This window comes from Anomaloglossus baeobatrachus, chromosome 5, assembly GCF_048569485.1.
Source record: "Anomaloglossus baeobatrachus isolate aAnoBae1 chromosome 5, aAnoBae1.hap1, whole genome shotgun sequence".
In the NCBI taxonomy this organism is placed as follows: domain Eukaryota; kingdom Metazoa; phylum Chordata; class Amphibia; order Anura; family Aromobatidae; genus Anomaloglossus; species Anomaloglossus baeobatrachus.
Genome location: NC_134357.1, coordinates 100,062,757 through 100,075,826, shown reverse-complemented (window position 1 = coordinate 100,075,826; position 13,070 = coordinate 100,062,757). Strand labels below are relative to the sequence as shown.

Sequence of the window (13,070 nt, the reverse complement as noted above, 5' to 3'; positions counted from 1 at the left end):
AGTCATGTCAAGTTAAATGCTTGGCTATGGCTGAAAAGTTCTTAATGAACTTACGATAATAATTTGCAAAGCCTAGAAATCTCTTCAATGCTTAAGGCTAGGGCCCCACTTTGCGTTTCCACCTGCGTTTTTGGTGCTTTTTAGGTCCGTTTTGAGATGCACCTTTTTCATGCCAAAAGGCATGCGTTTTGATTTTCCAGCAAAGTCTATGGAAAATGGGGATTTCTAGACCCCACTTTGCGTTTTAAAACGCTGCGTTTAATTTGCATATTTTGTGGCAAAAAACATGCGTTCAAAGAAGCAGCATGTCAATTGTTTTTGCCATTTTGGGTGCGTTTTGCTAACATTGAAGTCTATGAGAAATGGCAAAAAACAAGATTCCAGCAAATTCCAGCGTTTTACCTGCTTTTCCAGTGCAGAAAACATGCTTTTTGGACTTCAAAAACGCATGCTTTTTGGACATCAAAATAATGATTTCATATGTCCCTTTACACACACACATAGTTCGACAATTAAAAATAAGAATTTTAATAAATTATTGCTATTTTTCCATTTAATATCATATTACCGCTATAATTTCATTAAATTAATCTATTTTCATTATTTTTCACAAAAATATAGATTTGTTTCTTTTTTTCCAATTTTTTCATTGAGTTTGACTATTTAAACTTTATTTAGCAGTGTCATGATGTTCAAAACGCATCTAACAAAACGCAGGTGTAAAAGCAGGTAAAATGCGCTGTAAACGCATCTAAAACGCGGTAAATACGCGTGCGTTTTCAGCGCTAAAGTTCTGAAAAAGGCAACTTTGGTCAAATCAATTAAGCCCAAAACGTGCGTTTAGAACTGCAAGTAGATGAACGCAAAGTGGGGCCCTAGCCTAAGGTTACTTGGTTCCACCCAGGCAAGGATTGTCTGAACCTTAAGTGGATCCATCTGAAACCCTGAAGGAGAAACCAGATGACATAAAAAGTGGACCTGCTGCACTTCTAAATGACATTTCTCCAGCTTAGCAAAAACATTATTGTCTCAGAGTCTGAAGTACCTGCCGGACATCCTCCCGGTGTTCCTCCTGAGAATGTGAGTAAATTAATATGTCATCCAGATAGACCACAAATTTTTCCACCAGAAATAAAAAAATGTTATTTATAAAACTCTGTAAAACTGCTGGAGCATTGGTTAACCTGAATGACATCACCAGATTTTCAAAATGACCCTCAGGTGTATTAAAAGCTGTTTTCCATACATCACCATGTCAAACAAGGATGAGGTTATACGCCACCCTAAAGTCAAGTTTAGAAAATAATTAAGCTTCATCTAATTGATTTAACAGGTCCAGTATAAGGGGTAAAGGATAAGAATTGCGGACCGTGATTTTATTTATCTCTCTAAAGTCTAAGCATGGACGCGACCCTCCATTTTTTTTCTTAACAAACAAAAACTCCAAGCCAACTGGAGAGTTGGAGGGCCACATATGCCCCTTAGCCAGACTTTTTCATACTCTTTCAAGGCCTCTCTCTCTGGAAGAGAGAGGTTAAACAAACAAGAGTTAGGCATTTACGAATCTGGTATGAGTTCAATAGCGCAATCATATGTCCAATGCATTCTGAGAACCTCACACTCAGTTTCAGAAAATACAGCATCAAAGTCCTAAATGAATTCTGGAATGTGAGACCTCACAGAAGCCATGGGTTTAGATAAACAACTAGAGAATTAAGAGTAGTCCGAAGGCTTAACCTCTTGTGTCTCCCATTGGATAGTAGGATCTAGCCAAGGCAAGCCTAAGATTAATTTTGCAGTTCAAGAAGGAGGCACAATAAATCTAAAGGATTCAGTGTGTAATATCCCTACCTTCATGTATACGTTCTTGACCTTCGAAGTGACCCTCCAAAGAGGAAAATTATCAATTGCTAAAACTTGAATAGGAAGACTCAGATTCAAGAGATTATACCCAGAGTTCATAGTTAAGTTATGATTGTGACGACTCAGCCTTTGGCCACTTTTGTGGGGGCTGAACTATTAAATAGGCCAGATGTATGGGTCCTTTCTTTGTTAAATCATGATAATTTAGTCATTGTCCTTTGTCAGACTGATTGGAGCCCTTTTGTCTGTAAAATATATTCCCTCAGCCCTTCTGACTACATAATTTAGAGGAAAATGATGTAGTTGGATTGAACTTGTAACCAATGAGGGAGCAGCCATCTCCACCAATCCTGTAAGAGAACTGAATGGTATAAAAGGGCCTTGCTTCTGTCCTCAGAGTTAGATTCTATATGAGCCCAGCCGAGGATCTTTGGTTCCAGCTGGGGGAATAACAGAACTACTTCACTTGGGATATTCTATATTACCTCAGCCAAGGAGCTACGTTTACAACTGGGGGAATTGCAGAACTGCTTCACTTTTGATAGTCTACATGACCTCAGCCAAGGAGCTACGGTTCCAGCTGGGGGATCACAGAACTGCTTCACTTGGGACATTCTATATTACCTCAGCCAAGGAGCTATGGTTCCAGCTGGGGGAATTCAAATTCAAAGCAGAACCTGAATTCACAAATGCTGGTGTAAAAAAAAAAGCAGTTTTAGTCTTCAAGGACGCCTGTAAAAAACCCTGATGCTTGAACCAGATAATCTGAAACTATTGAAACCTGCGTCTTCACTTTTAGGGTTTCTTTTTTTTCGTCTTTTTGAAGTTCATTAATGTACCTGAAAAACTGAATCATAACATGACCAGAATGACCACAGTATAAGCAAAAATGAGTTGGAGCTCTTTGTTCTGTACCCTCTCTGCGATCCCTGCAAGCACCAATTTTCATAGGTTCATCAGTCTCATATGATGAAGGAGGCGCTACCAAAATACCCTTAAACATGTTCCTATCCTTTAGACACCTATCTAGTTGAATAGCAATTGTCATGCACTCCTCCAAAAACTGCAAACAGAAATTGTAAGTAAATTCTGTCTTTAATCCGATCTGGCTTTTCCTGGCAGAAACGACTCTTAAGAGCAGCGCAAGAGTCCTCCACTCTCCCACCTCTTTGAAAGCAATCTACGAATTTGATTCTGCTATGGTGACTTTAGCAGGGTTTTCATAAATGAGGCTAAGAGCCGAGAGAAATGCCTCTGCAGAGGTCAACTCTGCAGACTCCTCAGACAAAGAAAAAGCCCAGGTCTATGAATTTCCTAACAGTAAAAATAAAAGAGTGACTGGGAGGATACCAGAAGTAACTGGAAGTATGATTTACATGAAGCAGAGAAAATAGAAAACTTACTTCAGTCACCATTGAAGCAATCTGGAATTTTGACCTTAGGTTCCTATGTGATGTTCCAATGACCTCATTCATTAGTAGCGACTGAACGTGCATGTTGCTGTTGGTCCCTGATTTCTGCAACCTCCAGGAACAAGGATTGTGGTTGTACAGCCAAGGCACTAATCAAATCCATACGGAAGCCCCAGAAGACACTAAATGGGATTTTTATAATGTTAGGCCTAAGCCACATGGAGAGAATATCGGTGCAAGTGGAGTGCGCTAAAACATCGCATTCCACTCAGACCCAGTTTAGCCTGTGTGTCAGCACACATGAGCAATTATTTTCTCCTCCCTAATAGGACTGAGAAAACAATCGCGGTGTGACGTGCAATTTGCCCTTCTGCATGGTACCCGCTCCTCCTTGGTTACGGGTCCTGTCAATTTGGTGTTGCTACCAACAGGTATGCATAAAACCTGAGGAACACTCTGCACCACACCCACCAAACACCCATTGGGCAGCCTGAGGGGAATAGGGCCACCCAGATGGAGGGATGGAAGCGGGAGGGCAGAGATGTCAGTAGAGAGTAGTAGTTGAGCAGTGAGACAGCAGTGACAGGACAGGTCACGCTGTGGAGCTGGGCTCCTGTATCCGTCCCAGGTGCCAGACGTTGGCCTGGCTAGAATGAGCTGGAACCCAAGTCGCAGGGGGTAGTGACAGGGAGTACGGTGCTGCTAGAGAGAGCAGGCTGGCTGCCTTGTGCTACAATCGGGCAGGGGCCAGGGCACGATGCGGTACGCGAACCCTAGGCTGGGAAGAAGCTTCACGCAGCCCAGTAATTCACCCGACGGGAACGGCGTCTTCAGGAACCGTTCCCCACCCATTCCAGAATCGGGGAACTAGCGCAACGAGGAGGATAGGACTTCCCACAACCGTCCAGAAAATTCCAAGTGTGAACCCTGAGAGCAAGCTCACTCTGCTAGCCACACAGGTGAGCGGCACCCGAGTAATTTCAAGTGAAAGGGATCCATACGAGAGACACACAGTGCCAAGGGACAAGGCTTCAGACCAACCAGCAACACCAAAGGGGCATGGACCCAGCGTGCTCGACCAACAGAGACAGAACATTCAAGAGTTTGGTTTACCTGGTGTCAGCGTCAGTGACTTTGGACTGTGTGAGTACCCGATATCCCTTCACCCCCGACGGGTTCCCCACTCCATCTATCACCGAGTCCCGGGACACCACTCCCCCTGCCCATGGAGGGGTTAACATCTCGAGCTGCCACACCATCGTCCCCAAGCTCTCCCTCCAAACAGCAGCGGTGGTCCCTCACGTTACCACACACCGTGGGTGGCGTCACTAACAATATCCCATTCACCAACCGAAACATTCCCCCTTTTTATTCCGAGGTAGCCGCACGATCCCGCCTCGAATCCGGAGACCCCTCGAGCCACTGTGGATCCGGGTCTGAGCAGTTCATCGGCTGTCATGGCCGACCGTCACTGGTCATGGTCTGCGGCACAGCAGCATACTGCGATTGTAATGCAAGACTCTTTGTCTCGCACCCATTCAAGTGAATGGGGCGATAGAAAAATCGCACTGCACTCGCGGTACACCGGTGTACCGCACGTGCAGAGCAAGAATTGCAATAGCCAGCAACAAAGGAGAGGAGGGAGATAAATCTCTCCCTCCCCTCCTCAGCGCCGGCCCACTCCCCGCAGCTGAGGTCCGCTCGCACAGTCGGACCTCAGTCGCAGGGATATAAGCATGACACTCGGCTCCTGCTGTGCTGCCAGCGCAAGCCGAGTGTCATGCGAGCATCGCACTAGTGGCCCGTGTGGCCCCGGCCCTACAACTAAGCTCTACCACTCACACAGGGATAAACAAACTAAGAGAGATGTAATATCTGGATTGAACAGGTCCCTAGTCAGACTAGAAGAATGCCTAAAACTGATACTGATTTGTCCCTGTCTGACCACGGACTTTGGCATCTTACGATTATAAAATGGCGTTACCACTCAATGTTGGATGACCCTGAGTGACCTTAACTGCACCCTTAACTATAAATAAAATGTTACACTAAACAACAATTAACATAAAGGAAGTGCACACAGGGGGTGAGAATCAGCGCTAAAAACCTGTAAACACAACCATGTAGGAAAGTCAAAAGACTTATGGAATACGTGGAAACCACTGAAATCTCAAATGTAAAAGAAAGGAAGGAATACTAGGAAGAAAAACACACAAACAAACTGCAGGGAAAAGTGATTATTCAGAAAGATCATCCTTAACTAAATAGCTGGGACTCCAAACATCCATGTATTTAGGAATATAGCCAGCAATGAATACATGTGAATGGTGAGTATAATATACACTGATGAGCAAAAGGGTAACAATGTTTTGAACTTTGGAATTTTAAGCTCCATATCTCACCATCCACTACAGCTTTGAAAGTGAGATGACCTTCATTTTATAGACAATCATTCTGGCTATCTCAGAAATAATTTTGACTTGCAACTATATAGCAAATGAGTATTTATGCAGATTCTTGTCAGGTCACTGCATTGTTGCTGATTTGCTCCTAAAAATTTGAAATTTTCATTTTTTCTCTCGATTGAAACTTAAAATGGTGATTAAAGATGAACAACAAAGCAGATTTCTTCCCCAAAGCTATCAATTTAATGTGTAACCGTCCTCCCTCCTCCTTGCTCTTCTATTTACATAGAATCTCATCAGTAACAACTGCCATCTCCTATCTCAGTAATGGGAAAGTCTTCACTGAATACAGATTTAACTCAGTATTGAGAATTTTGATAATGACTGATCAATTCTGGCAGAGAAAGAAGCAAATTTGTCTGATAAGATACATGACAAAGTTGCTTATTTTCATGTGTACTATTGATTTATTAAATAAAAATGTGAACGAAGGTTATGCTTTAACCCCTTCACGAACTTGGAAGTACCAGGACGTCAAATATCTTGTCCCTGCCTTTGATGACGGCTCAAACGCCGAGCCCACATCTTTCCCTGCACATGTTGGCTTATCTGGTCAGCCGACATGTGCCTCTAACAGCCGCAGGTAGACCGGAGATCCACCCGCTGCTATTAACCAGTTAAATCCCACTGTCATTCTCTCACAAATTGATTTAACACACATCGGCGGGGAGCACGTATTTCCCCACTCCCATTGATGGACCCATGACGTGATCATGGAGCACCGATGGATTGTTATGACAGCTAGAGGTCAGCTGATGAACCTTGTGTCTGTCATGATGAATTTCCTGTGAATGCAGGCTGCGTTCATAGGAAGTCATCATTTCTGCTGTGGAAAAAAAAGTTGTTAAACATATGAACCCCCCCTCAAAAAACGTTCAAATCACCCACCTTTTGTCCTATTGAAAAAAAAATACACATATTTGGTATCGCTGCCTTTAGAAATGACTAATCTATCAAAATAGAAAATAAACTAATCCCATAGGTAAACAACGTAACAAAGAAAAAATTAAAAACACCAGAATTACGTTTTTGGGATGCCGCAACATAATAATAAAATGCAATAAGAGGAGATCAAAACATTGCATCTACCCAAAAATGGTATCACTAAAAACATCAGGTTAGGGCACAAAAAATAAGTCTTCACACAGCCCTAGATCCTAAAAAATAAAAATGTTATGGGTCTTGGAAAATGGCACCAAAAGCAAAAACATTTTCTTTTTTTTTTACAAACTTCTAATTTTTTTTCACCCCCAAGATAAAAGAAAAACTATACATCTTTGATATCTACATACTCATACTGACCTGGAGAAGCATACTGCCAAAAAAACAATTGTGGAATTCTACTTTTGTTTGCAATTTCACTGCACTTGTATTTTTTTCTTGTTTTCTAGTAAACTATTTGGTAAAATAAATGGTTTCCTTCAAAAGTACAATTCATCCTGCAAAAAACAAGCCCTCAAGTCTATGTCGAGAGGAAATTAAAAAAAGTTATGGCTCTTGCAAGAAGAGGAAGAAAAAACAAAAACGGAAAAGCACCAGGTGGTAAAGGGGTTAATCAGTATTGCAGCGCCATTACAGCCATTTCTTTACAAAATCGTGCTAACAGGTTCCCTTTAATTGAATTCCAAACCCTAAACAAAGTATTATGAACTTACGACATGATGGGATATACTTTAGGCATATATCTAGCCTACTGATACATATGCAGAGACTTACCGTAGTTAGGCCGGGTACACATATCCGGCTTTTCGCCGGTTTGACGAATGCGGCATACGCCAGTACAGTATGATACAGTACAGTGGCAGCGTCACAACTTCTAGGTCACATGCTCTGGTCACATGACAGCATGTGACCGGCGCTTGTTGCGCTGCCAGTCTACTGTATACACTGTACTGGCGTGCGCCGCATCCGTCAAACCGGCTAAAAGCCGGATATGTGTACCCGGCCTTAGGTGCTTAGCACAAGAGGAAAAAAAACCCAGGTTGTTCTTCACCATCAGAACAATATGTCACCTTGCACGTGGATTTGTAATAATCAGCAAAGGACGAGAAGTTGTTTAGTTCAAATCATCCATTTCCTAACAAAACTATTATTTTTGATTGAAAAGACAATTTGTATTCAGCCTTTTCAATCATTCTCAGTATGATGGGTCTTTTCTTTTTATGTAATCTATCAGTTTTTCATTGTGTTTCCCATATATAACAAGTGCTTTATATATTTAAAGTGTACTTGCACTTTTACATATCATCTGATCAATACTTATGAACAGCAGCACAGGGGTCATCCATGAACTGATACTTCTACCAAATATGCTCTCATTATTATTCAGTTTACTGCATTGTGGTGTATGTGCCGCCTAAACTTACCTCTCGGCCTATCATAGCCAGGGATGCGAGGCACAAAATTACTAACTTTAAAGAAATGAAAAATTCCTATGTCTGGAGATATATATGTTATATGTGTCTATATGTGGCCACCCAGTGGCTATTACATGAAGTGCAGACCGTTTGCGCTACTGTTATCATGTCACCAGATTGCAGTGAATTTGCAATGCGAGAAATTAGAGTTCTTAATCAAATACACAGAAAGGGAAAGATTAGTGATGAGTGAATAGTAACTTTTTGTGCTTAGATTATTCATAATTAGTGATGGGTGAAAAGTAACTATTTGTGTTCGGATTATTCGTAACGAATCCCAAAGAACTATTCCATTCCAGTATTCGTCATGAATAGCGAACCTAATACAAATCAATGGCGAATCCAAGAATTTTTCTGGGACATCTTCAAAAAAAAAACTCAGGTTCCCCATTGACTTGCATTAGGTTCGGTTATTCGTAACGAATACTGGAATACTACTTTGGGATTTGTTATGAATAATCCAAACATGAATAGCTACTATTTGCTCATCTCTATTCCTAACGAATCCTAAAGTACTTATCCGGTGTTCGTCACGAATAACGAACCTAATGGAAGTCAATGGGGAATTTAAGAATTGTTCTGGGACATCTTCAAGAAAAATACTCTGGCTCCCCATTGACTTGCATTAGGTTCATTATTTATGACTAATACCGGAATAGCACTTTGGGATTCTTTATGAACAATCCAAACCCGAGTAGCCACTATTCACCCATCACTATTCGTAACGAATCCCAAAGTACTTATCCGTGTTCGTCACCATTAATGAACCTAATGGAAGTCAATGAGAAATGGAGCATCTTACTTGTCGTAACAAATACTGAAATAGAACTCGGTATTTGGCAAGCATTATCCAAACACAGCTAATAGATACTATTCTCCCATCACTAGTAAAGATGGAGTCATCTATGGGAGCTGAAGTAGCAGTCTGGGCCTCTTTGAATTTGGGCGCAAGGCGTAGACCCCCAACAATAGCAAAACAAGTTAGAAGGCCTGTAAGAATGGAGGAACTCTTCAAGAGACCAGGAAATGGAATATGTACAAAAAAAATTACTTTCATTGGATCTAAGATCTGTACAATTTAGCTACGTCAAAACTACTAAAAACAGCAGACTGCAAACAGAGCAGTAGTTAATTTATGTCCCAGCATGTAGCGTTGTGGGTGATGCCATATTATGGAGTTATATACAAGTGATGCTTGTAGCAGAGAACAATGAATCTTTAATGAATTTAAAAGAAAAAAATTTGATGGCGGAATTGAGACTTGTATTTTATTACCCAGTTCTAATCAGAAGTTCACTGGAGTAAGATGCGCCAGATCGGCCTGTAGATTCTATTTGAATGATTCGAAAGTTTCCCGATTGCTGTTTGTTGAGATCTCTCCAAACCCCAAAGAATAAGAAACCGAGGAGAGGGAGGGGGTTATAAAATAGTAAGAAACATTATCCTCACCTGTCCTCAGACCTTACACAGCCTCTACTAGAGCTCCTTGGTTCTCCACTCTGATCTTTGTTTCTTACAGCCCTGTGGACAGTAATTGTCTCTGCACAGTCACAAGTAGGGTTGGGTAGTGTAGGTGTTGCATGTCATTGGCTTCACTCCAATTTAACCATGTGGAGCCAATTACTGTTTTTAGGACCTGAAAAAGCAAAGATCAGAATTGAGCTTTGGCAGTGTAGGTGGTCGGTAAGAATAATGTCTTTTCTTATTTTAACCCCTTCCCAGCCCTCAAAAGAACCAAGCAAATAGGTTGATAGTTTACCACCAACTTTCTAGGTTCCTGCAAACAAAATCTTTAAAGTTTCACATTTGCCTGAATCAAATTTTTGGGGGTAAATTAGTACTTAATTTGATTTCTTATGGATTGATTAGCAACTTAGTCCAAAGTCATTGTGAAGAACACATTCCCGCTCAGCCAAAACAAGTGTGCATGTTCATGGAGTGGTTCAGGGAATAGCTTTTGGCTGACAGGTACAGCTATGTAAAGTGAAACCATGGTAAACATAGAAAAATTTGGGGGTCGTTAAATAGGTTTAATTGGGATGTAGACAAGGGGCGGACATATCATTGGTGCAGCCGCACAGGGACCCAAAAGGTAAGATCCAAAAGCAGGTGGAATTGTGCATGTTGATGAGTTATTGGACTGATAAGGGACTATATACTGGGACTCTTTTTTTGTCTGTGCTGCAGACACAATACTTCACATCTACAAGCGAGCATACTGTATAAAAAGTGATAACTTTGGAGAACTGAAAAAGCAACATCCGTCATTGATTTAGATAATTTACTGCAGACCATGACGTTTTGTCAGAAGGAATTAGCGGCTAAAACATACCATTAACTGATTACTCCTAATAAGCCACTTCTAGCTGTCCTGACAAAAATGTAACACTCGTACGCCTCGCGCTTTCTGTCCTGAAGCAGATAAATGATTTGGAAATGGCTGTAGTATAAATACACATGCAAATATTTCCATCAGCTTATGATCCTAATGAGAAAAATGAATAATTAAGTGAATTTGTCAGCATTTCAGCAGTTAGTTTTGCTTGGACAAATTACTTGTTTCCTAGACCTCTAGCCCCGGCATTAATAGACTGGAGAGAGATTGTCTAAAATATTCAAGACTGGATGAAATGTTATTACATTGTCTGCCATCCATGCTGAGATAAAAGGCAAGCATGAGGACACGGAAGCTCTTGGCAAATCTCTGCCAATGTCTCGTCTATGGGCTGTTACCGGCCTCTACGTGGCTATGTTCGGGGCTGTTCGCTAACTATGCTTTGTGTTTTTTGCAGTTCTTTCAAGCATTTGATTGGAGGTTTGGATGATGTGTCTAACAAGGCTTATGAAGATGCCGAGGCTAAGGCAAAGTAAGTAATATGTGACGTTGGCTGTAATATTGAGGCCAATGCTCCAGCTATAAATAGGAGCACAAGGAAGGGAGGCATGTAATTGGGAACAGGAGCTTTTTCTATCTTCCAAAATTGGTAATTCATTAGCTTACTTCTGTTCAAAATGCATGCATGAGTTTTAGCCAGGGGCGTCGTGGTTTGTACAAGTAAACCTTCCTCATTTAAAACACAATGTTAAAGTAACTGCTTTGTATTATTCTTTCAGTATCAATCTTTCATATTTTCCAAGATCTCTGCTTGCAGCTATTCATGTGTATCCATCACACACCCTGATGATATGATGGATACACCAATGCACGACTCTTTACAGAACAGATTTTTTTCTTAAAGGGAACCTGTCATTAGATTTGGACCCTTTAAGCTGCGGCCACCACCAGTGAGCTCTCATATACAGTATTCCAGAATGCTGTATATAAGAACCTAGGCCGCGCTATATAATGTAAAAACCACCTTTATAATTCTCAGCTAGGGGGCGGTCCAGTCCGAGGGGTGCAGCTGCTCTTCGATCCAGTGCCTCCTCTCGCCGTCCTTCTTCTACCCAGCCCAGTGTGGGTGACAAGTCCTACATCATCCACACAGGCTGACATTGCAGTCCAGCGCAAGTGCACTTTGATCTGCATTGCTGAGGGCAGATCAAAGTCCTGTAATGTGCAGGCGAGAGGAAAGGTGAAAGACCGCCCGCGCATGAGCAGTACAATACATTGATCTGCCCTGAGCAGAGCAGAGAGAAGTTCCCATACAGGACAGCAATCCCGGCCTGTGTGAATGACGTAGGAGGCGTGATGCACACGAGACTCAGAAAAAGGAGGACCACAATGGCAGCAGAGAGGAGGCGCCAGACTGGAGAGCAGCAACACCCATTAGACCGGACCGCCCCCTAGGTGAGTATTATGTAAGGTTTTTTTTACGTTATGCAGAATGGCCTGGGTTCCTATATACAGTATTTTGGAATGCTGTATATAAGGGCTCAGTGGTGATGGCTGCAGCTTATAGGGGCCAAATCTGATAACAGGTTCCCTTTAACGAAGAATGTTCCTTTTTTTAGGCTGCATTCACATGTTGCGGTTACATTCTATTTTTTTTCTTACTGCAATTTTGGTAGAACCTGCAACATTTGGAACATAATTGTGCAAGTCTACAGCAAAATTATGAATTTTTGCAAAAATGAAAAGAACAAAAAAACATTACGACAGCAAATAGTGAATTTAAACCATACTAGTGAACAAAAGCAGAGATCTTGAAAAATCATGAAGAATTAAATCTGGAAATTGTAGAATGTTTCATTATAAAAAGTATAACTTTTATTTGCTTATATCACTTTAAACTCTAAGTATGACTGTTTCTTTAATACCATTTGAATAAGAAAAGTCAAGCTTGAGTCTTTTCATAGTCAAATATTATAGAGACAAAAACATAGTTGGATCTTTTGCAAACAGGGATTAATTACTATCGTGTTTCCCCGAAAATAATACCTAGTCCAAAAATAAGCCCTAGCATGATTTTACAGGATTTTTGGAGTGTGCTTGAAATATAAGCCCTACTGAAAAAATAAGCCCGAAGATTGTTTAAGGACCTTTGATGACTTCACAGTCATGTGACATGATGTAATCAAACGTCTCTTACAGGAGTCTAACAGAACTGAACAGGATATTGGCTGATATACAGGACTGGCATTAGGGGGAAGGGAGAGCAAACTGGGCAATTTTACAGGTTTTCCATTCTCCTATATGCCCCAGCATTTATATCCTGATGATTACACTGCTTCAAGACCTTAGTGATATCACCTCATGTGACTAGGTTGTCGCACACACATTTAGCCCACTTCCACTCCCACTGGCCACCCCATTTCCTGCCCACTTAGTGTGTAATTAGACAGCAAGGCTCTATTTGGTGATGGAGCATCCTGGCGTTATTCACAAGAAAACTTCCAAAAGTATATCTTAGTGGGAGGGATATTTTAGCAGCATCCAAGAGAGTTGACAACACTTGAAGTAGACTGGAAGG

At 41.4% G+C, this 13,070-nt stretch overlaps 1 protein-coding gene across 4 annotated transcripts in view; it reads left to right on the top strand.

Annotated features, from left to right (window-relative positions):
* Positions 1 to 13,070, top strand: part of PRKG1 (protein kinase cGMP-dependent 1) — a 1,599,245-nt gene that overhangs the window by 1,495,785 nt on the left and 90,390 nt on the right. For all 4 annotated transcript variants that reach the window (XM_075348723.1, XM_075348724.1, XM_075348721.1 and 1 more), the window contains exon 9: positions 10,950 to 11,024. In XM_075348723.1, the coding sequence (XP_075204838.1) occupies positions 10,950 to 11,024 (75 nt within the window). The remainder of the gene's footprint in view (positions 1 to 10,949; positions 11,025 to 13,070) is intronic.